The sequence below is a fragment of the Colius striatus genome, chromosome 8 (assembly GCF_028858725.1).
Source record: "Colius striatus isolate bColStr4 chromosome 8, bColStr4.1.hap1, whole genome shotgun sequence".
Taxonomy (NCBI): Eukaryota; Metazoa; Chordata; class Aves; order Coliiformes; family Coliidae; genus Colius; species Colius striatus.
In genome coordinates, this window is record NC_084766.1 from 8,431,808 (window position 1) to 8,455,872 (window position 24,065).

Below are 24,065 nucleotides of genomic sequence, written 5' to 3' on the forward strand. Positions count from 1 at the left end.
TTTTTTAAAAAAAAGCTCCCAAATTCTCTCAGTACTTCCCAAAAATCTCCCAGAGAACACTACCAATAGTCCAGGTTTCTGGATTTCCAGATCAAACCTCTAAGCTTTATAAAGAGATTTTTAAAAGCCATGCATCTTAATGGCCTCATTTAATTATTTTCTCACTGAAAATTGTGCTGCTTTATGAATGTCAGTACCTTACAGTACTTTGCATTTTAAAATTCAAGTCTCCTAATAGTTTTTCCTTTTCCATTACTAGGATGATCTCCTCACTTTACTCAAAATGCAAATACCCATTTGCACATATACAATATTGCTTCTATAGATCCATCAGTGCCTGAATTCTGTAGCCAGATTCATTTGAACTCATTTCAGATACCCACATCAAGTCAGTCTCTGAAGTCCATGGTGGTAACCCTTCATAAACAAGATTTGTGAGCTCATCAACCCAGAGTAGTGGTCCTCTCATGACTCAGATTCACAGCTGGTACTGACTTCCTACATTAACATCAATGAGAAAGACTAAAGTGGTGTTTTGGGGAGGCGAAAATAAAAGCTGAAAAAAGGATTAATGATGTTAATGGAACTAAGTCTGATCTTTTTTGAAACTAGTGATACTTCTGCAATTTATTCAAAAGCTTCTGATTTAATTCACCAATTACTCAGTATGCTTTTGAGTCTGCACACAAAATATACACGTGGGGTTTTTAGATGTGTCACTGGACACAGCCATTTGAGTTCCTAGATGTCGATGCAAGCTCATCACTAAAACATTTTTATATAGAAGTAAGAAATAATAATACGTAAGTAACATTTTGATAGCTATTATTAGCAGGCAGTGGAACTTATTTTCACTTATCACCCCCCTCAAGCATCTTAAAAATATTTTCCTATCTTTAGGATATAGCCCCATCCTGTGGTCATTTCAAGAAGTAACATTAGGAGACAGAAAAGTGCTTACCAAAAGAAAGACTGGTTTACAGAAGTTTAAGTTTTCCACAGTATTTTCATTATGTTCTTCTGCAATGCTAATATAAGGAATCTCAGTTTTCAATGCAATCATGCTCAGTGTAATAAGTGAAGACATTCCACAAACTATACAATAGCCAAAACCCTAAAAAAAACTTTACTTTGCCAGGATACTTTGTGCAGTAATAACTTCCTGGTATTACAGAACTTGTATTTATCTATATTACCTCTATAATCTACTGTTAACAGATTATATGCTCAGATACCAAAATTTTCTAGCTACTGTAAAAAACTACCTTTAAAGTTTATTCCCGATCAAAGGTAAAAAGAGAACAGAAATGGATCTTACTTCTTCCTGCTTGCAAACTAAAAATGAACTCCACAGAGAAAAGAAATTCTGAGACTTTATAGAATTTTATACTCACAGATGAGATATTCCCTTGGCTGGTCTTCATTTGCCTGAATCATAAAAAAACGTGAATTTTGCAGGCTATACAGAAACATCTGCCTAATTTCGTGCCTAGCAGCATACACGTATATTAGGTGAAATATCTTAATTTAGATACCACTACAACAAAAATATGCTGTATACAGAGGGAACAAAAGCCAATTACAGAATCCTTTGTCTCTTTATTTTTCTCTTTTTACTCGATGATCTTGAGGCCAATTTATATGAATAAACCCAACATTTTGTGAACTTGCATTTTTTCAAATAAAAGAATTATTCAATTTTTACTTGCTTCTGGGATAAAAACCAGGAGAAGGAATCACTGGGTTTACTGTTGTGACCAAATTTACTCCAAGGAATACAGAGCTTGAACTTAGAGCATCAAATAATTCTGAACACCATTTATGTTAATGTGATTATTAACAACTTATTCAAAGACTGTGAAGGGAAAGAAACCCCAAACCCATAAACCAGGTACTAAAAAGGTGGGAATTATTTAGTTATGGTAATAGGATTAGGATTTCCAAGTCATTACATTTTTAAGGCAAATCTTACAAGTAACAAAACACATTACTAATGTGTACTAAAATAAGGTTATTTACTTAAAAATGATACATTGGACATAATCTGTGTACAGAACAAGCAATTCATGGTAAACTCAATAAGGCACCTTCTAAAGCAGATGCTGTACAAAATACATTAGTGTGTTACATTTTTGAAGGAGTATTCTATGTTTCTGGCATATAACACACACAAGAGTGTGACCATTTGTCTTGTTCCACTCTTCTTTCATATTTTATTTACATCTTCTCTAGGTTAACTACAATGTTATTTATTCTTCTTGTATACAATATAATACATTTCATTTGGGGCATGGCGTGTCAGAGCACAAACGTCACTACATGGTGTGGGCTTCTATATTTGCACTCAACAGTAAAATATTATGAAGCAACAATTACATGAGATTGGTTCAAAAATTAGAAGTAATGTGCACTCCGCTTCTGCTATACCAACCAAGGCTAATACACCATGGCTTCATAAAGCACTGCATAGTGCAATACTGCCAGATACTTTTAGACATCACGCCTATTTGGAATAAAGATTGGGTGCAGGACAAAGACTTTTGACATCAGAGGCACTGTCAGAGAATGAGGAAACGCTAAATCATTTTAAACTTTGACAGAAGATGAGCATATAACTTCCCTTTAAAAACATTCACAATAGCGAAAGACTGTTCTTTAACTTAATACCTTTCCTTTTGAAACACTTTAGACTGTTAAAATACAGTCTGTAAAGACAGATTAAATGCTTCTAAATGATTTGTTTTATAAACACATTCAAATAGTCATTTAGATCGAGAGTCAAAATTTGATTGTAGACTCCAATGGAGGCAACTTAAAATATGAATTTTTGATTTTATTCAATACTTCAAAATAGATTAAGAAAAGAATTGGGCAAAAGTAAGGGATATTCGTAAAACTGTCAGTTCCTAGACTAAAACTCGGGGAAAATTCCAAATTTTACTCCATGTCATAAACTCCAAATGTAAGCCTTCAGTTTTCTACAGGAATATCATGTTTCTCATGGAATTTACAAGTCAGCGAGGAACACAAAATCTCTCCTTCCAGTTGCTGTAACAATAAAAATTATATAAGTGACTCAGATTGTTTTTCACCTAACTGAAATCCCAGTGAAATCCCATGGAGCAGGTTAAACACAAAAACAACTTTCCATATGTGAGTGTTTAAGAACTTTAAAGTTACAGTCTTGATACTCCTCAAGGCATTTTGCACATTTTCTATTTTCAAATATAAAAAAAAGAAACTATATTTGCCAGATTTGAGGCATATTTTTTGGATAGCAAATACTTAGAATTTTGACCAACAAAATCAGATTCATCAAATTCCAACAGAAGAATCCTGTTACCCTCCCTGACCTTACAGGCTTTTGAACTCAACAGTACTGCATAAAGCGAAAACTTAGCTTTAGAGTCTGCACTAAGTATGCTTAATTGCATAAAAACTAATGGGCTAGCTTTGACCTAGCCACATGACTGTTACAGTATCAGTATAGGCATACAAAGTTCAAATAGTCAATGACTTTGAATGAAATTTAGATACGTGTTCAAGTGCTTTAAGCAGTTAGATCCTGTAGTGATAACATTTTTGGGAATCTCAGGGAAACAAGGAATGCTGAAGACCCAGTAGCTTCTGTTCAGGACAATGAAAATTGCAAATCCATGACATGTTTGTGTATGAACCTAATAACTGAAGGGTTGAAAAATTAAGGTTAAGCTTAAGGAGAAAAGACTTTTTTCCTCTCAAAGAGATCAACTTTGCAGATGTCAGCTCTGTGTAAAAAAATAAAGGTGTAAATAACTCAGGTCTTAAGATGTATACCAAAGACCACCATCCTATTGCCTTGTAAATGCCTAAACAATGGAGAAGACTGAATTACAAATTACCAAAAGTCACACTTGTAGCAAGGCTTCCTGAAGACTTGGGCAAAATGAATTAAAAAACTTATTGATAAAAATCCTAGAGGAAAAAAAAAAGAAAAAAAGCTTATCCCTTACTTTTTTAGGCTCACACCAAATATTTTTCAACTATCCATGCAAAAATTCTGTGCAAAGACGTGATTAACTATTTCCAGCTCACCATGGATTTCTTGGCAATGGACGGAGAAATACCTTTTTTTAAAAAGCCCTTTATCACGAGGATTGTGGCACAATATCATATATCTCTTGCTGTTTTCAAATAAGTTAAAACCATAGTTGACACACTTATGAACTTCTCAGCCAGAATACATATTAATACTTAAAGGCATTACTGAACAAAAGTAATGACTTTATTAAAAAAAAAAACAACCAAAAAGAAATGTCCCTCAAAATAGCTAAATTTTCTATAAAATATGTAGAATTGTTAAATAAAGTCTGTACATCACAATAGAAAATAAAAATACTGCAATCTTTTACCTGACCATTTACATTAAGTGAACTACAGAATTAAAACAAAAAACCCCCACATTAGAAGGTTGTAATTTTTCACAAGTGACATTAGTTCTGCATTACATTGTTTCCTATCAGTTGTATTTTCAAGGGAAACTGAAACGTATATGAAAACAATCTCCATGTACATATTTTAAGACAACAAATCATTTGGCATAAATCAATCTGAAGTTTTAACATTTTTAATCAATTATAATATTATTCCTAACATTTTTTCTTCAAATCTCAACTATGGCATGTGTGTTTGTGCATGTATGTAACTGGACACATGTACCTAGGACTAGGTGGTTTGGTTTTTTCTTTACTAAAGCACAAAACACAGCATATAAATAACTTCCCTTTTTAAAGTTATCTTGAATAAGATTTACAGTACAAAGTTATAGGCACTTAAATTATCAAATAGGTTCAATGGTTCCAATACTGTCTGTTCATTTTTCAGATGATTCATGCATTTCAAACTTCAACTTGAGTTATGGTACAATTTTCTAACTTCAAAGTAGAAGTGCCAAAGGACTTATAAATCAATAATCCTGCCTTACAGTAAGTAACCTCATGGAGGGGTTCTGGCTTTTAACCCACTTGTCTGGATTGGTGAAGAAAAGGAGGGAATCAGAGTCTCCTGTGCATGTCAGTTGGCGCAATGACAATGAACTTTTTGATTGTGTTGATCTTATCTTCATGAGCTATCTTTCAATGCCATTCCTCTCAAACGTTCTTATTTAGAACTTAAAACACTCACTGATTTATCTTTTCTTAAATCTTGAATTTTCTAACTGTACCCTAAGTGGCTCACAGATGTGGCCTCCTGTGTTTAGACCAGGACAACCCAGTTCAAAATCTTCTGCATGTTGTGGATCTTACCTTCAACAGTTCACACATTTTGTTCTCCTGATCTTGACCTTTACTGTGTTTTCTAATCTGCTGAGTGCCAGGCCTGTGCTTCCTGTCTTCCCTCTTTTTTGTCTGTAAATTAGATTTGCTCTCAAGCCTTTCAGAACTTTTCTTGTGCCTAGTTTTGTCAAATGATGAAAAAGCATGCTCCTATAGCTGTCTTGATTCCCTCCTGTATAGAAAAAAGTCCAGAGCATGACAGGCACCTACCAGTGAGTTCCAATAAGGCAGAAGGACATAACACATCATCTATGGTCCTTCTGTTAAGATGGCAAGTATTCTACAGCAAAAACACTGGCTGCATGTGGCATTGTGAAAAATAAGACAAACTTCACAGGCATCAAATTACAGAGCCCACTAGATTTTAAGTGAGATGACCAAAGCAGTCTGTACCCCCAGAGACTATGTCAAGCTGTTTACAGACTTAAGTTGACATTCCTTAATTTACCAATGGTTCACATTTTTGTAGTTCTTGTGACCAAGACAAGAATAGAAACAAAATTTAACCGGACATTCCAGAAGATAATTTAATGGCAAAGAGTAAATCTCTGATTGTAGAGTCAGAAAATGTATGGAGCCCTGACCATAAAACTTTGTTCATTTAAATGGTTTCTTACCTATTCCAAATGACAGCGAAATAATCCTGGCACACACATAAAGGCATAAAGAGCTGTTAAACTGAGTAGCATCACAAACAGATTCATAACCTACAGGCTATTTCACAAAAATGGTATGGATTGACTAGGTTTCATCAGGTAGAAGGCAAAAAAAAAAAAAAAGCTTATATTCTCCATCTCTGTTGAATCCATATAGCTTGTTAGGCTTTCACAGAAAGCACCATAATCTGAACATTCAATTCAGTACCCAGAGTTTTACTGGAGACTCACTAAGTATGACTGAAGTCTCAATGCAGCTCAAACAAAACCAAAATGTGTATTTTATCAAGGCTGTCCATATACGTAGCATGTAGTGTACAGAGGCTCTCAGTATCACAGTCTATGAAGTACTGAAAGATTTGATTAGCAGCCTGTAGAAGTGTGCTGAGAAAATATCCTGAATCTCAGTTATTTCCTCCTTCCACATAGGTCTCACCCACGTTCGAGTGAAACGATCGAAGAGTCCAGCTTTGCTCTCCAATGTCAATTTACTACATCAAATCTTTACGTCTTGTGATTCCACCATCTTGGCAAGTGTCTTCTTGATCCTCAAGGCAGTGAGCCTCGAGGCAGGATTATGAGCCCAGCACTCAGACATTAATTTCAATATTGCTCTTAAACACTGTAAAACAAAAAAAAACAAAGGTACAGTATTTTAACAACTGAAAGAGCTGAGGTGTATAATTCTGGTTTGCTGCCAAGCCCAAGTTATAACTCTCAAGTCCAAGTGTGCAACTTCTACATCTTCTGCAAAATTGCTGATAGAGAACGATTATAAACACATCTTTTAAAAAAATCCCAACATACATGTCCCAATCCTTCTTTATCCTCCCTTTCACTGCTTAGTAGCTAGAACTAACTGAAGTGTTTTTCAGTTTCACAGAGATCTATTACCATTACAACTCAAAAACAGTGGTAAAAAAATAGTAGCAAGAAGCAGAAAAATCTCAATATATATAGGGCAGAAAAACTGTAGAGAACTGTTTTGCTGAAAATAAAATTGTTACAAAAGCTCTTATAGCAGCCAAAAGCCAATACAGTGAAAAATGGGAATTCCTAAAAGAAATCGAGCATTTGGCGAAGAAATGGTGTGACATCTCTAGCTTGCTGTGTGAAACAGTTACAACTTATTGTCTGTATTTAAGCTGTGGCCCTTTAAAATCACATTTAAATTTACTATTTTGGTTATATCATGGTTTGCCCTGAAATGTACCAGTAAAAAAAGCGAAAACAAAAAAGGTGGGGGGGAAATTACTTCATGTTCCATGAAATACTTTGTGCCATAAACCAAGATGCTGTATCCATAAAAACTAATAAAAATGATTTAAAACTCATTTCAGTTTGAGCTCCAAAATATTGTAGCTCTGAAAAATATTCCTCTGAGGTCAAAGAAGACCTCAGAGCACTCTTCATAGACTTGAGTATCTTCCCCTGAGAACCCTAAAGAGACACATAAAAATTACAGTATTTTAAATCCTATATTTGCAATAGATTTCAAACATATCTTTCTCCTTTTATTGCTGTGAGGTTTTCCAAATATCAGAATATCTGAATGCAGTCCCTGTTTTACAATATTTAAATATTTAACTAAAATATCCTTTCATATTAATGAACAAACTGAATTGATTTTTCCTGTCAGCATACTCACTTCATCACTGTTCCATCTATTCGATACTACTGGGCGTAGGCGTTTGACACACACCACTTCTCTCATGTCCTCATAGGATGGATCATTTGGCACCATGTCATAATATGGCAACTGATACTCTTCAACAATACCTGGAGAGAATTATGAAAGATCAAGAGCCATTAAAAAAAAAAAAAAAAAAAAAAAGATCTACACATCCAATCTCAGATTTCCTTAGCCAGGAGCAGAAATTAACTCAATTTTGTGCCAAAGCAAACCCACCACATTGTTTTCCTGTGATAAAAATCTGAACGTTTCACTACAACAATCAGATATTTACTATAAAAGCTCCAATATTATGAATATTAAGTTTAATAGCTACAATAACTCCTTGCAATCCCTTTGATAACCAATGTAGAATTTGACATGTAATTCACTACATGCTACAAGAAACGGGAAAAAGCATAAGATGGAAGAGGAGAATATGAATAAAGGTCTATAAGTTTACAAAAGAAGAATGAAAGAAAAGGAAGGATGACTCACAAAAAATGTTTAAGGAGAAAACTGAGTGAAACCAGAAATGTAAATATAACAAAAAAATAACATAGAGGATCAAGTACATTTTTTTAAGTTTCAGTAGTAGTAGAGGGTTGAAATCATTTGCATCCCACTACTTCTCCCAAACCAGGCACTCTGCTTTTTGAGCAAGAAAACTGCCTGATATCTTGAATTTTAACAATCAAAAAGGTTTATAGTTCAATGATTTTCAAGCCGTACTCTGGACAGACTGTTTACTGCTTTTAAAGAAGGCAAGCCTGTTGATACAGCAGGCTTGTTCTGTTATTTCCTAGAGAAATACTGAGTGAGACAAGGGCCTGGTAGATTTTATAGAGAATATTTGAAAGTTTACCTCCTGTGACGCAGCGCCGAGCCATTTCCCAAATGATCAGTCCAAAACTGTAGATGTCAGCCATGATGTATGGCTGGAAATGGTTTTTGTTCAGGCTTTCATCTAGAACCTCTGGGGCCATGTAACGTTTTGTTCCCACTCTAGTATTCAAGGGAACATCAACTTCGTTTGTGTCACTGTATGAAGACATAAGGAAGTCAGTGAATTGTGGACCACTGCAGACATGGTATGAAATCCTGTGTGATGCAACCACTACACTGCAAAGCTCTCGTTTACAAAAATTCCTTCTTTCATCTCCCTCTCAATACTACACTTAAAATATATTGTACCTCCCTGAAAAAGATCATCTAGAAAAATGATAGTGAACATGCAAGTTGACTGTTTGCTGCTTCTGCAAGACGTTGGAAATACGTATGAAAACACTGAATTAAAAACCACTACAAAGATGAGTATACTTGGTAACAACTCAGAAAACTATTTCCAAAGGCTTCTGCTTTCTTTCATGCACTACTGTAGCAGAAGAGTTATCAGGCAGCATTGAACTTAAAAGTATTCAACAATACTTCTTCAATTAGATTTCAACTCCCTTTACACTGTTTATAATGAAACTACATGATAGCAATTGCTATGAAAGGCTAGTTTTGAATAACAGATGAATCTCTTCTTCCTTTTCTCTACAAAACTACTTTTAATTTTCCACAGGAAGAGTCCCTCATTGTTTTCTTAACAATCTATTCTCATCTTGATGCTTACCAGCATGCAAAGGAAGCAGTATTTTAACCTCAAAACTGAAAATATGTGAATGCATGCAACAAATTCATTCCATCTTCCTTTAAAGTTGGGTACCTGGTGCATTAAAAAAAAGGATTTGTTCATCTACCTGTTAAACTTGACTGCAAGACCCAAATCAGCAATGCAGCAGGTTCCATTTTTCTTTATCAGAATGTTTTTACTCTTCAGGTCCCTGTGTGCAATCGCAGGCTTGCCCTGTGTCCCATAAATTTCCGTGTGTAAATGGCACAGACCACATGCAGCAGAATACGCCAGTTTGAGGAGAGCCCTGTTGTCTAGCGTAGTGCATTTCAGAAAGTCATACAATGATCCATTTTCATGATAATCTGTAATCAAGTAAAGCTGTGTCCAGGAGCCAGTGCCTTTAATATCTGCAGCTATGAAACCTATGAAATACAAAGTTCCATTTTATTGGTACATAAATTTTTAATGCAACAGATTTAGTAAGAATTCCTAAAGCTATATTATCTTGGATTGTATCAAGAGATGCCAGTTCCCCTTAGATACACATGAGATTACCATTCCAGCCTTCCAGCAAAGAGACTGCAGACATGTTTCCAACGAAGAGAAGCAAGAGTCCACCTTCCAGCATTTTATTAGCACACATCACTTGACACCCATCTGGTTATTCCATACAAGCTGCCATACATGCCCCCTCAAAGGTGCCCACTAACAACTCCTCCTTCACCCTCAAGTCCTCCAGCAGCCATACAATGTATTAGTTCCTTACCAAGGATGTTTTCATGACGCATTAAAACAGTTTGGTAAATCTCAGTTTCTCGGAACCAACTGGCTTCTTCTGTGGTGAAAAACACTTTCACTGCGACTTTTTCACCCCTCCATTTCCCCATCCACACTTCACCATATCGTCCTTTTCCAACTTGCCTCACCATCTGAATTTGTTTGGCAATAGTACGCTGAACCTAGGAAAGAAAATGAAACAAAAAAATGGAAGGAGGAGGAACGAAACACAGATATCAAGCTGATTCTCAAGCTTGGACTGCTTTAAATTTTGATCCCATTGTAAAATCTGCTCTGTATTATTTTCCACTGTTCCAATTTCCAACCCATTACTGTACAACAAACTCAAAAAGATTAAATAAGCTCAACTTATTATTTAATTCAGTTACACTCTCTTGCATACTGTTTGGCTTTATTTTAGAAATACTTCCAGTCATCTGTGTATCCCTCACTAATTTTTATGCAGCTACTACACAGGATGGTGAATTGAAAGTTATTAAACAACTGTCAGCCAATGAAAAGTAAATCTATTTTACTGGACAGTAAGGAAAAAATATCTTTGAGTTTGTTTAATTCAATACTTGTGTTATCCATTCATTACATGTTTATCTTAATGTCTGTAGGCTGCATTTTTTCTGAAAAATGTTGCTGATGCCAGCAGATTTCCTAAAAATTGAGCTAATTTTGCACTTCATTTCAGTTAATTATGTGAAGGTGAGCTTTTGTATATGTTTAGTTTTTATTGTATCTTTCACAGTAATTGCATATAAAATAATTAACATGCTGTATGGATAAACTGCTTTGTTCTAGGATTCAGGTGAAAACTGAACTTGGTATTCGATGGAGAGAAGTTCAGTAAAGAAAAAACCTTAGTTTATGATTTACCAACAACGGTAGTCCTGATCCACTCCCAGAACTCTGTGACTGGTCAATAAGGTCTTTTAATGACTCCCCAGCTGGAATAAATGCCTCATCTTGTTCCAGGTCACGATTATAACAGTGCCTCTTTGACATAGACTTACAATAATGCCTGCAACAGTAACAAACAAAAACACTCTTCAAAATATGTAGTAAACTGAGCTAGGGAAGATGCTATTTAAATGTACAAGTTTTCTTAAAAGGAAAAAAGAATCAGATTTGACAGTACCATTTTTGTCATAAATATAACAAGTATTTTTGTAAGAAGTTGTTCTAACGCATATAGAGGCATGTCAGTTTATACTACAAGTGAGGGAGAAAATCAGAATTTTTAATACTCGGCTCACAGCCAGTGTAAACAGCATGAAACCACTAGTTTTGGTTTAAACTAAAAGACCGAACCTTGAACCATAGGAGATGAAGCTGACAACACACATTTCTGCTGGAACGGCTAGAACAGTCATCACCTTCTCTACAGGGCTGAAGCTGACAGAAGCACGCACAGCCTCTTAAGCTGTACCTGCATGAAATGCTACAGTTCAGTTGGTCAATTATTTAGTTTTGAAAAAATTGCAGAAAGGAAAAGTTATAAAACACATCTCTGTTGCTTTAGGTTTGCAAAAGCACTTTACAAAGGTAAATCTCTCAAAAGAGACTGACAATCCAAACCCATAAAAAGCTTTAAGACATTTTACTGGATGCTACAGCATCAAAGTTATGTATAGCTTAGAGATCTGTAAACATTTTGTAGCCAGAGAAAAAGACCAAATTAGCTTATATTCTATGCTGTGAACATCTCATGTTATATATCAATGCAAAGCGCTATAAACAGAAACACAACATTAAATTACAACAGTTTCAATCTATTTTTGTCAGATATAAATATGATAAACTGACTAAATTTACAAAGCATCTATTCTGTTTACAATCATGTGGGAAATTTAAAATGTTGCCAAGAAAGCAAGAAAGCGTTTTCCTTACTTGTAACAAAAGCAGCTAAATAAGATGATCATGACAATTATGCAGACTGCCATAGAAATCAACACTGCCATCCAACGAATGCTGCCATCAAAAAGTCCATCTATTGAGGAAAAGGAAAACCAAAAGGGAAAGTTTCCAAAGTCTATTAATGAAACATCTATTGTAAACAGTTTAGTTAGGTATATTTTCATACACTGTGTATACAAATGCGCACAGACTGAAACACGGGAGCTTTTGTCTGAACATCAGGAAATAGTTCTTTACTGTGAGAGTGATCCAAGTATTGACACAGGTTGCTCAAGGAGATATTGAGAAGGTGTCTGGACATGGTCTCATGTAAGCTTGAACAGGGAGGTTAGACCAGATGATCTCTAGAGGTTCTGTCCAGTCCTCAGCCAGACTGTGACTGACACAGGATGTGAAGCATCTTGCAAAATGTCAGAGAGGAGCAAGACAACTGATATACGTATCAGTTCAACCAAAATTACATACAATTTATAGTGTTTAAATATCAAAGTAACTATCTACACCAGAAAAGCACAGATAACTGTATTTGGATGACCAAAAAAAAAAGTATTTAACTTGAGATTTTGGAGTTTTTGTCTTTGGTTGACTCTTGTTAGGTTGTTCTAATAACAGACACGAAGGATTTACAGCAATACGATTCTGAGAAGGAACAGTTAAATCAGTGTGACTTGTCTACCAATGAATGAGTAAATGCATGGAAATCTAAACTATTTTCACTAGGAACAACAGAAAGAAGAGAATTAATTTACAGTATTTACAGTAGTTTACAGTTAATGTCAGAAAACTTTTTTTGAGAGATATTTGTCATGGCAAAAGCACAGCAGAGGACAAGAAAAACATTTTTAAAAGAAAATGGAATAGACTGTGGAAACAGGATAAAAACACATCAAAAGATCACTTGCAGATAAAGATATGAGAAACTGAGTAAGAGAATAAAAATAACAGAAAAATGAGTGATTGATGGAGGAAGATTAGTATGGAGGTGAAGAAAAGAAAAAACAGCAGCATGAAGTGCAGTACAGAGTTTCATATCCAAGTTACTTCAAAGCAAAACCAGATCTGTGCAATACTGTAATTACATTTGCTCCTTATTTTCATCAGTTGATGAAGAACAACAGAATTCACAAAGCATTTACTAGTAGCAGTTTGAACACCTTGGAGCTGTTTACCTGTACTATCAAGTGGTGGTAATGTCGGTTGTAAATCCTGATTGCAGAAATCAGTCCTACAGCACTCAATTGTTCGACGTAATTGTGCTTTAGGTGAGTCCTGTTGAAGGAGAATTGAACAAACATTCAGATTTTGAAGTGATCAACTAGGACCAGGACAGGTGATAGTATAGATAAAATACAGCACAGACAAAAGATTAAGCTATTTTCACTAGAAAAACCAGTTCAGGCTCTCCATTTAATGTATGAGACAACTTCACAGTGACAGGCAGGCATCACTTAATGTCTTTGACGTTTATGTTCCAAGTTCACTTTTTTTTTAACCTTTCATGGAACTTTCTTTCACTTGGTGCACAGAAATAGATGGTTCCTACTTAATTTACTATTTCTTACATTGCAAAATTTTTAAGCTTGGTCAAAAGCAGTTAATTGTATGTTAAATAAATATTTTTCTTGAGACAAAACCAACCAATTCCTTTATAGAAGTTTTTCTCTTGCACTGTTTGCTTCAAAAACATCTTCAGAACACCATATAAATGACAGAGGAGCACAGAAATTAATCTGAAAGTAAGACACTAATATAAATGCAACAATTTAAGGAGCTCATGATGACACCTCAGGTCTGATATGCAGTAACCCTAAACATTCACAGCTATAGCTGAAGCTAATAGTGTTTACAAAAAGCAGTGCTACATATATAGAAACTCAAGTCCTAGAGATTTAGAATTGAGTACTCAAAACAGTGAAAGTATTTTTGGAGCAAGGGAACAACCTAGCCAATGATTACCTACGAAAACTTATTTCAATGTAAGCTATGTTACAAAAGAAAAAGCAAAATCCAGACTTCCAAGGCAATATCCATTTGCCCACATAGCGCTTTATCTTTATTTTCTAAACCAATCTTTGCTTTATTAACTTTCTCAGTTCCAACTTTTTGAACACACGAAAAGTTCCAGAGGCAGCAGTCTGCTTAATTATACTCCTTTAAATCAAAAGCAAGTTACTGTCATGAAATTAACAGCACATAACTCTTCTAGAAAGGAAAAAGATGTTACATGTCGGACAAGGAAAACACACACGTTTGATGAACTGTGTGTATGCTTTCACGAAATTTTCAAGGAGTTCTGTGTAATCTGTCGAGACAACTCTTTATGATTATGCTTTTCTGTCAAATGAAGAGAAAAAACCTAATAAATTGCAAACGAAAACAATCAAGAAATTCTGCATTAAAATATAAACTACTCAGATTAATTAGGCTGACTGAAAAAAGCAGCTGACAGAAGTAGAAGGTTGATGTCCTCTCTTCATTTTGCCAGTGTCTCACAGACACTTGCACAGAACTCCAGCAAGCCAGGATTCTATCCCAAGCTTTGGTCAAACACCATTAAGTGTCCCTCCTGTCACTACTCAACCATGACTGTTCAGACCCATTCTCCTCAGTGGTAAATGGCAACATGCAAAATTCTGATTACATTTATCAACTACAAGATTTAAATTGCTTATGAAATTTCCCTACATAATCTCCACAGAGTTCTTAAATTTTAACGATATCTTGTTTTTTTTTTTACCTTGCACTGAAAGTCTGAACCTTCATACTTCATGCAGCCAGAAGCAAGTGTGGGTTCTCCATGTTCGTCTTCCTCAATGATAGCAAAGCAATGCCCATTAGTTCTGGAATAAACATATCACTTGTGCTTAACCAGATAGTTTGTCATTTAATATGTAGCATCAGTTGACCACAAATCCAATAACAATACTAGAATAGCAACATCTAGAAAATTTCTTCTTTAACACAGTGGTTACCATAGAGTTTGAGAACAAAAGATCCTCACAGTATTTTCCAATAGAACACTGCAGGAGTGCTTTCTGCTGAATATTCTCTCCTCTGCTCCCTCATACATGCACCACACACTCCATCCCTCTCCAAGACTGCTTGTATCCAACCACATACCTTGTATGTACCATATATCCTAGCACATAGCTGTTCAGAAACAACTGAGGGAGTGAGAAAGGGGAGATCTAACTAAAAAATTGCAATTTTACTAAGTTAAAAAACCCCCCAACACATGTTTGTTCTTGAAACTGCAATGATAAACTCAAATAGAAGTCCCAGTACGTGAAAGGTAGTTACTTCTATGTCAAAAGCTCAGTTATGCTTTTCCCACAGGAGCTCTCCCAAATATTTGGCCTTTAGAGCAAACCAACTAAACAAACCCCCATATCTGTTTTTGAAATTGTCACTAACAAATTACACACATTCTTTGAAAAAATGGCACTTCAACGCTCCATTATTCAAATGCTTTGATTTCTGTACTACATTAAAATGTCAACAATACTTTTAAGGAACCTCAAACCAACTCATAAGGTAGCTCTGCCTTTCCATACCTAAAAAATTAAGATTTTCTTAAGTAAATAACAATTCATTAATTCTCTCAATGCAGATACTAAAAAAAGTCAAATAAAACCATACTTTTGTTTGCTTCTTTTTTAATTTAAATGACTCAAAGCAATGCAGGTTTAGGAAGCATAATGCCATAAAATACCCTGCACATGAACACAATGTTTATATGTTATTAACTCCTGAACCGCTTTAGTATCAGAATAAAGACCTATACAGCTATTAGTAATCTTTTCCCTCTGAACTAGGGCTATACTGACTGCACACACTAGAGGGCGATAAAAAGCAAAAAATACATTCTGAAGGACTTGAAAGACAAATGCTGCATCATAAGAAAACTGGTTTTATGTGCAAAAACTATGCCTGTAAAATACTATCTGTAATTACATTATAAAAGACAGTAGTTTCTCCCCCCTCCTTGGGTTGAACAAAAACTGTTTTGTCTGCCTAGTAGTAGCTTTACAGAGCTTTATGTGTTAAAAGTGAAGACTCAGATTACAGCAGCAAGTAACGTGTTTTCTATTATGTATTTTTATATCCATTCTTCAGGCAGAAAATAGAAGGGCCTTAACAAGCACATTTCACAACATGAAAAAAACATCTTAAGCAAGCACATAATCAGGTCATGAGTCTGTCTGGATTCTTATGCCTACCAAAGTTACAACTAACTTTCCTGTCCTTGTATATCCACAGGCTTTTCTTTTTTTCCCCACTGCCTTTCCTTCGTATCTACAGTTAACAAACCAGTAACAAAAAGAATTTTCTCAGTTAATGGCTATGTTGCTAACATTACCTTTTGACTACTAGGTGAAGAAATACTGAACTAAGCAGATGATCATGTCAGGAACTTTAGATTTAGATCATTTAATATTCAGCCAGCTAGAAAATGCTACAGCTTACTTAGTCCTTCAAAGCAATTGCTGAGGGCAAAATGAGCAGTCACAAACGGTTCTAAGGTATGGTGAACGCAGACAGACAACCGTGGGCTCTAGTGATCAGGTCTCCACAGAACCAGTGAGCTTCTAATCAGTTACGGTCTAATCACCTGAGAAAATCTCAGTCAGCACTCCAGAGACTAGAGTTTGCTATTTCATGAGAAAAGATGAGCCTCTTTTGAAAAGCCTCTTCCACCCTGTATGAAATACTTACATGCATGTGTTATTAATAGCATCATCTGGACAATGTCCCGAGCAGTAGCACTTAAGAAAAGGTAGAGTATCCTCTGGAGCGAGAGTTACTCCATTTGCTTGTTTCTTTTGGTCAGGATTTGTCTTCATTCCTGTGCCATGGCGCATGCTGTCTAGATTTTGACCTGGACATTAGGGGAAAAAAAATCCCAAACCACTAAAATATTTTTGTTTATCTCTGAAAATTGTTCAACAGGTAAAACATGACAACAGAATAATTATGTTAACAAGTAATTGAACTATATAGAACAAAAGAATCTCCTTTTCCAAGATCATGGCAGAAATTTGAGTTAATCATTTTATGTTAGAAATACTTGTCTCAGTTTATTAACAGCAGATCTTCCAACAATAATCCATATAAACAGAAAGAGGATATTTTCCCTTTTTGAGGTGTGGCAGGAGTGTTGTAACTGGGATGAATTTTCTGAAGGAAGTCTTTCTCGTTCATATATTTAGAAAACCAAAATGCTGACCACCTGATCACCACAGCAGTATCATTTCATGCATGACTGAATGTACTTAATACACAATTTCCTTATTTACTGATCTGAAGTCATTTTTTTTATGGATTCACAGTCTCATAGAAAAGTGGTAATAACTCTAAAATCTTTTGGGCTTTTTGATCTCCGTATGCATTAGTACTTCAAAAGAGAGCTAAAGTAAATCCTGTTTGCAAATTAAATTCTGGTAAACGACATGAACATCCACACAAATGAGCTTTCACAGCATAAAAATAGGGCTAAATTATGTTCCAACTAGCCTTCAATTTCTTAACAGTAGGAGAATCGAGGATCATTTCTTCTAGTTCACGTTATTAAAGCACTTTTCTGAATTTAGGTATTCAGAAAGAAAAGTCCATCTGTTTTTTTCTTAATGAAGAATATCCAGAAAAATACTGAAGAACATCATTTGGAATATGCTTTGTGATGTCTACATGAGATGACAACATCTTCATCCATTTCACACATAAATTTTACCAAAAGAAAATCTCTTTCTGACCATCACCTAACATTATTCTTGCCTCTAAATCCTCAAGGTGTGAGACAAATAAACCTAGAAAGTTGGGAACAGACTGCCACCTGTACTGACACAATTTACAGTGAGGGTCTGTGGGAGACATCAACATAAAAGAGAACAGTCAGTTAGGACTGATAAAAGCTTTTGTAAATTCAGTCATAGTGAAAAATGTGGAGATATCTCAATCCCTCTCAAAAAGGCTTTGGCCACAACAAAAATTGCAATGTATCCAAGTTTTCTTTTTTTTAAAAAAACCAACCAGCTTTGTCCAGGAAGCTTGCCCTTTTAACAGATTCTTGTGCCTTAGCTGAAATGAGAACATTACTCTCATGTTGAATCTTGCCTGAAAGATGTGAAAGCTAAAACCCTGGGCACATACCATCCTCTGTATCACTCTGTTGTAACATCTACTACATCACTCAGTCAAATGTATGATTTTGAATTTGTGAAATCTGATCTTACTGTTCTGAAAAAAAGCACTTTCAGATTTCCTTCTCTGATTAAAACAGCACACACAATGCACTGTCCCAATTCAGCAATTTCCCCTCAGAGTAATGAAAGTGCCTTTTTCAGATAAAACTAAGAGTGTATCACAGAATCAAAGTACTGATTAGGTTGGAAAAGACCTTTAAGATCATTGAGTCCAACCGTTAATCCAGCACTGCCACATCCACCACTAAACCACAGCACTACATCTACAAGACTTTTAAATACCTTCAGGGATGGTGACTCAGCCACTTCCCTGGGCAGCCTGTGTCAGTGCTTGACAATCCTTTTGGTGAAAAAAATTTTCCTAATATATGCTAAGACAGTACAGCACCATTTACATAAACCCTCAAATCACTTAGCCATGTTTTATTTGAAATGCAGTTTTCAAACAGTACTTCAGCAGTGCTCAAGTTAAATATTCACACTATGTGCAGACTGTTAACAAGAAAGTCCAGTGCTAGAATAACAGAGTTTATCTGTACAACAGGTATTTTCATTTAACCAGGAGGAACTTTGCAAGTATGAAATAGCAGCTCCCTCATCTGTCTTCTCTGTGTTTCTATGGATTTCTTTCCAGCATAAACTAAAAGCTCACTTTATTACTGTGCACACAGATGATACACAATATTCTGTATTCACATTTAAGAGATTCTTACCTGCTCAGGGAAAAGGTAATTCTACTTGGTATATAAAAGAAAAGCCACTGCATGTACAAATATCATCTTTACTTCTAATTTTGTTGAACTACAAGTATATTTCTCCTAATCTTATAAAAACTCCTTTATCTCCAGGCACATTTCACATGTTAAAAATCTGAATACTTTGTCTCACAGTCACTCATCCATCTTCATACTCTGAAGAATGAAGTATTTTTTCAATTCATTAGAAGAGAAATCAAGCAATCCTTAGGGAATAACTCTCCTAGCTCAGAAGAGAACATTTTTATGTGGGTCTGGGATCTTTTAATGCAGTGTTATTCTTTGTAAACACTGAAGCATGACTACAGGTATATCAACCCTTTATACTAAAAGTGGGATGAAATATACTTTTCCTCTTATCATAATGGATTGCATAACAAGATTTATGAAGAGTATATACCAAATAAAATCCAGATTTGGTAACTACTTTCAAAGAACGACCATCTTTGTCTTTTATACCATTTATATAGGCAAAGATGTTTACTCAAGGTAAAAAGGGATTACAATTTCATTATCTCTGTAATATGAAAGAGAAACAATACTCCATGTTAAGTTTGTATATGGACTGCACAAAGAAGGGGGGCAATCACTTCACTCTTGCATTTTTACTTTTGAAGATCATAGAGAGAACTTTTCTTGAACAAGACTTTAGTTGAGTCTCCAGGGAAGGAAAGGAAGATGTTGAGACTGTTCAGGATCACTTCAGAAGAAAGCTTTTTAATAGCTCATACTATCCCTAACTGTGTCCTTTAGTGCAGTACTACAATTCATCCTCAGTATTTCAGGAAAAGTTAGTGTATATCTGAGAGATGCTAGGTAAGGGGAAGTTGAATGTGGAAAATGATTTGGGTTCCATTCACCTGAGACTTTACAAAAGGCAGATCAGGATCCAAATGGAGTCACGGGATTTTTGTTGCTGGTTTTCCCTGGTTAATAGATACCGGGGTAATTGAACAAGAGTGAATGCAGGATATACTTAAATGACTTCTTGCTTTAGGAACCACCTGACCTTCTTGCATCAGTGCTCTCATCTCCTAACCTGAGAGTTTCACCTCTCAAAAATTCACACTGCTTTATCTTCCTTTTGGGAGCAGGACAGAGAAAGGGAGGATCACTACTGCTTGATGATGTAATTAATGGCTTCTTTTCCATGACACGTGCAGTTGTCAGCTCTGCAGTGCAGCTAAGAAACACACAAGTCTAATATAACCTTCAAAGGTAATGACTGCTATACATTAATACACACAGATTCAAAAGGAAACAGTTTACCAGAGATTTCAGTAGGCACAGCAAAGCTTCGTTCTCCATTATTTCCTACCCTCTATCTGCAAACTGCACTGAGGTGGTGGGGCAAAATAAAAGACATTAGCAACAAAGGAACTGTCACACACTGGAGGATGTTTTCAAGATGCTGGACCAGTTTCAGCCTGTTTGTCCTGCTTTGAGAATGATGGCACCTTTAGATATACAAGCTACTCTATATCATGTATTTAAAACATTCAGTGAAATATCAGTGATGGTGAGCTGGTATGTTCTCCCCTTCTCAGGCAACCACAGTGTAAGACAGTAAAGAGAAACAAGCTAATGGGATTTATGTTATGGGACTGTGTTATGAGCCACAAAAAACTGAGCTAACTTGGTTGCAGCTCAGTGCCAGGATATATATTTAATTTCACTAAATCTTCTGATCTAAGAAAAGATTTATGTGACCTATAGAAAAAACAGCTCTGTTAAGAAATGTAGACAGAGTGTAGTAAGCGAAAAACAAATATAAAGGCCAAATTGTGCCTATAACTTCTTACTTAACTATATCCCCTCGACCTTCACAAAGTTGCAGCGCTAAAACTAGCAGCCTACAGCACTCAAGTTGTTCAACAGCTTTCTGAATTAATAGAAGACATTCCACATAAGAACATTTTATTCCAAAGTACATTATCCTTAAAAGGGGTTTATCGTAGCAGAGCTACAGCACTACCAGCATTTCTTTGCAGCTATTCTGATCCAAACTTGTAAACCACTATAAATTCAATATTTAAAGACAAAGAATATTTGTCTGAGGACCACTGTCACCTGTCTTCCTGCTGGTGCTAAAGCTGTTTATTGGTGCAAGCGGTTGCTCAAGGCCTAATTACACTGGGCTTTTTTCATAAAAGATGAAAGTTGTACCAAAGCTTTCATGTTAGATATGCCTTCCTTATGAAAAAGGCATATCTTGAAATTTTAATTTGGTAGTGTTAGAAATTATTTTTTCTTGCTCTAGGATGCAGATACTGCAAAATCATCCATGCCAACAAGGACATTCTGCCTTGCTGTCTATCACAAGCTTTCATAACGATTTCCACGTACTGTTACATGAAATAAACCTTGGTACAACTGATGAAGCTTGAGTAAAAGTACTAGTACTTTTTCTTAAAATTAAAATAATTTAAAATAATTAAAAATAATTTTTATGAGTGCAAAGAAAAGATCTTAAATGCTTCTACGAGCTCTGTGTCTTGACATTCTAACCGTAATTATTCTTTACAGCTCTTTTTCATATATCAAGGCCGTGATCTCCAAAGACCAGGTGTGTTAAAGGTAGTTCTACCTGGCAGAACTGGTTCTGAAAAATCACAGCATGTTCCCAGACTACTTGTTTAAAATCTCTCCTGACTATCCTTCAGTTATGCTATCCCAGGAAACACAACACTGTTCGACATAGACAGGCAGCCCTTGTGACCTGACCTTCAGTAATCTCGAACTTCTGCTCCCACTTGCCTTCTCCAAAAAGCCACTTCTGAAAGAAGACTAGCCTTTGCTCTTATGTATTCAATACACAAGCCAGTGACAAGATTTTAGGCGTATTTTACTTAAAACCAAGAAGTATACTGCATTCTTATTTATATTAAATGGATTATTAAAGAAGTTATTGAAAATATTAATTATAATAAAAGAATGTATAGTCTTTTAATAATCCACTAAAATAACTTTAATCAGACAAATATTCGACAATACATCTTAGCTGCCTGTGTTTAAAGACAGATGCAGCCATTAATTGGGGAAATTACTGGTAAACAGAACTACACTGTCCCTAAGCAATGAATCAGCTTGACAACTCTAAGTTCCTTCTGAAGGTTTTAGAAGAATTTGTTTATTTCTGACTATTTGGTAACTATTTCCCCTGAAATTCAGAATGTGCATAGAAGTAAAACAAAAAAAGTAATACCACTTTCTGAATCAAATTTGGGATAAAAGTAAGCATGAGAGTGAAATCAAATCTCAAGACTTCTTCAGTTCACAGTGACAAATTCATAATTCCATTTTAACATTTCTTAGTAACACTAATTATTTTAAGATCTAACTTTTAAAAAACCTTTCTTCATATTATTGAAGGCTATAAAGACCTTTTTAGTTAACTGACTCACAAGAATCAAAATACTGGTCTTCTGCAGTGTCTCTGAAGAACCACAGATATTACATCGTACAGCAAACTGGCAATAACAAAGTACAAATTTTACAAGAATGTGTTTAAGTAAGTTCGTTCTTTAGCTAGTCCAGCACATACATTCATTAGTTATGCTCATCAGTGCATTATAAAAACAAAGAACTCCACTCAGAAGTAGTTCTCTGAAGGAAAAATCTGCACTAGTGGTAAGACTGAAGCATATTTACTTCAGTCCTCAACTGCAGCTGAAAATGACAACCTCTTGCCTTAGATGAGAAAACATAGGTGGATAAAGATGCAGAGCAAGTACTAGGTATAAAGATATTGCAAAGGTCTTCCACAGTAAGAAAGGGAACACAAACATGTTTTTTCCTGAACAAGTTACTATTAAACCTAGCCATCTGCTACTCAGGCTTCTTTGTGATAATTTTTGAATGTAAGTGAAGAAGTCCCACAAGCTAAACACAAGATAAAATCTGAAGGGTAACCCCTGCGTCCCCCTGCTCCGCGGTACGGACCTGAGAAACAGCAGGTGTTCATCAACAGCGTCATGGAATCAACTCTGTGTTTTCTGCAGTTGTTTTAAGAATATTTCTGGTAATGGCATAAGAAAAATTCCACATAATTGGTTTTTAAAGTTACCTATTAAAGAATTTGATGTGTGTATACATACATGCATGTACACAGACACACTTGCCATTAGCACATTCAGGTCTTGGTAAGTCCCGAAATTCCCGTCATTTTGAAGAAGCCTCCAAAACAAGTGAAGGAGCAAACCATTAAGCTGGATGCCCGATACTGGAAGTATACATGCTGGGTGTTTCTACTTTTCCCTCCTCTTTCTGTAAACCACAGGAATTCCCTTCAGTTCTCCACAATGTCTTCTCCACCTTTATTGGTTTCTTTATGATGCATTTTTGTAACATCCTGTATATATTTTCCTCTTTGAAACTACTTTTTTCACTTTCAATTTCCTCTTTCCTACAAAAATTTCAAACACTTGATGAGTATCAACTTTATTCCTTCGTCCGCACCAAGCACAACTCCTCCATGAATCAAGGGACAAGCAGAGAGACTTGACTGTTTTTCTACTCACTACCCCTATAAACCAAGCACATTTCAGACATTTGAAAACCAACCCTTGGGAAACTTTCATCAAAGCATCAACAATTCAGCAAGCTCAACCTTCCTATGGCTTTCAGAATTTGCGCAATAGTGATTTATAACTCTGAAACATTCCTTAGAAAAGGCAATTTCTTCTTTATAAGCTGAAAAAATGCAGTCTTTTAACTTAGTTATATTATTTCTTATAATTTCTTTATTAAAGCATTACTAATAAATATGAAAAGAGGAAATGGAAAGAGTTAATGTAATTTAAGTCACTGTAAGACCTGTATATTTCTATTATTATTTCTATCTGTATCTAGAGAGAAAAAAATTTGTTCCTTCAGTTGCTATTGCCTTTGAGTAAAATGCTGAATATTGGCTAATGAAAAGAGGTAACCATGACTTCAGTTTAAAAGAACAAAGCATATCATTCTCAGTCTCTTCAAGGGGAGTTGCTGTTATCCTTTACAAGAAGTAGCAAAATTGTTGGCATACTAGAAGAACAAACTCCACTGCAAAATACTATGCCCAACAGTATTCCAGAGTAGAAAAAAAATCTCTAAAAGTCATCTGGTAACACCACCTGGTCAAAGCAAGACCAACTTAAAC

The 24,065-nt window shown here is 35.4% G+C and overlaps 1 protein-coding gene across 2 annotated transcripts in view; it reads right to left on the reverse strand.

The window, feature by feature from the left end:
- Nucleotides 1-4,312: 4,312 nt before the first annotated feature.
- Nucleotides 4,313-24,065, reverse strand: part of BMPR1A (bone morphogenetic protein receptor type 1A) — an 80,410-nt gene continuing 60,657 nt past the window's right edge. For both annotated transcript variants that reach the window (XM_062001232.1, XM_062001231.1), the window contains 10 exons: nucleotides 16,684-16,846; nucleotides 14,705-14,807; nucleotides 13,137-13,236; nucleotides 11,941-12,040; nucleotides 10,927-11,071; nucleotides 10,031-10,223; nucleotides 9,389-9,686; nucleotides 8,509-8,684; nucleotides 7,620-7,750; nucleotides 4,313-6,593 (listed from right to left, as the gene is read on the reverse strand). In XM_062001232.1, coding sequence (XP_061857216.1) covers nucleotides 6,468-6,593; nucleotides 7,620-7,750; nucleotides 8,509-8,684; nucleotides 9,389-9,686; nucleotides 10,031-10,223; nucleotides 10,927-11,071; nucleotides 11,941-12,040; nucleotides 13,137-13,236; nucleotides 14,705-14,807; nucleotides 16,684-16,846 — 1,535 coding nt within the window. In that variant the 3' untranslated portion in view covers nucleotides 4,313-6,467. The remainder of the gene's footprint in view (nucleotides 6,594-7,619; nucleotides 7,751-8,508; nucleotides 8,685-9,388; nucleotides 9,687-10,030; nucleotides 10,224-10,926; nucleotides 11,072-11,940; nucleotides 12,041-13,136; nucleotides 13,237-14,704; nucleotides 14,808-16,683; nucleotides 16,847-24,065) is intronic.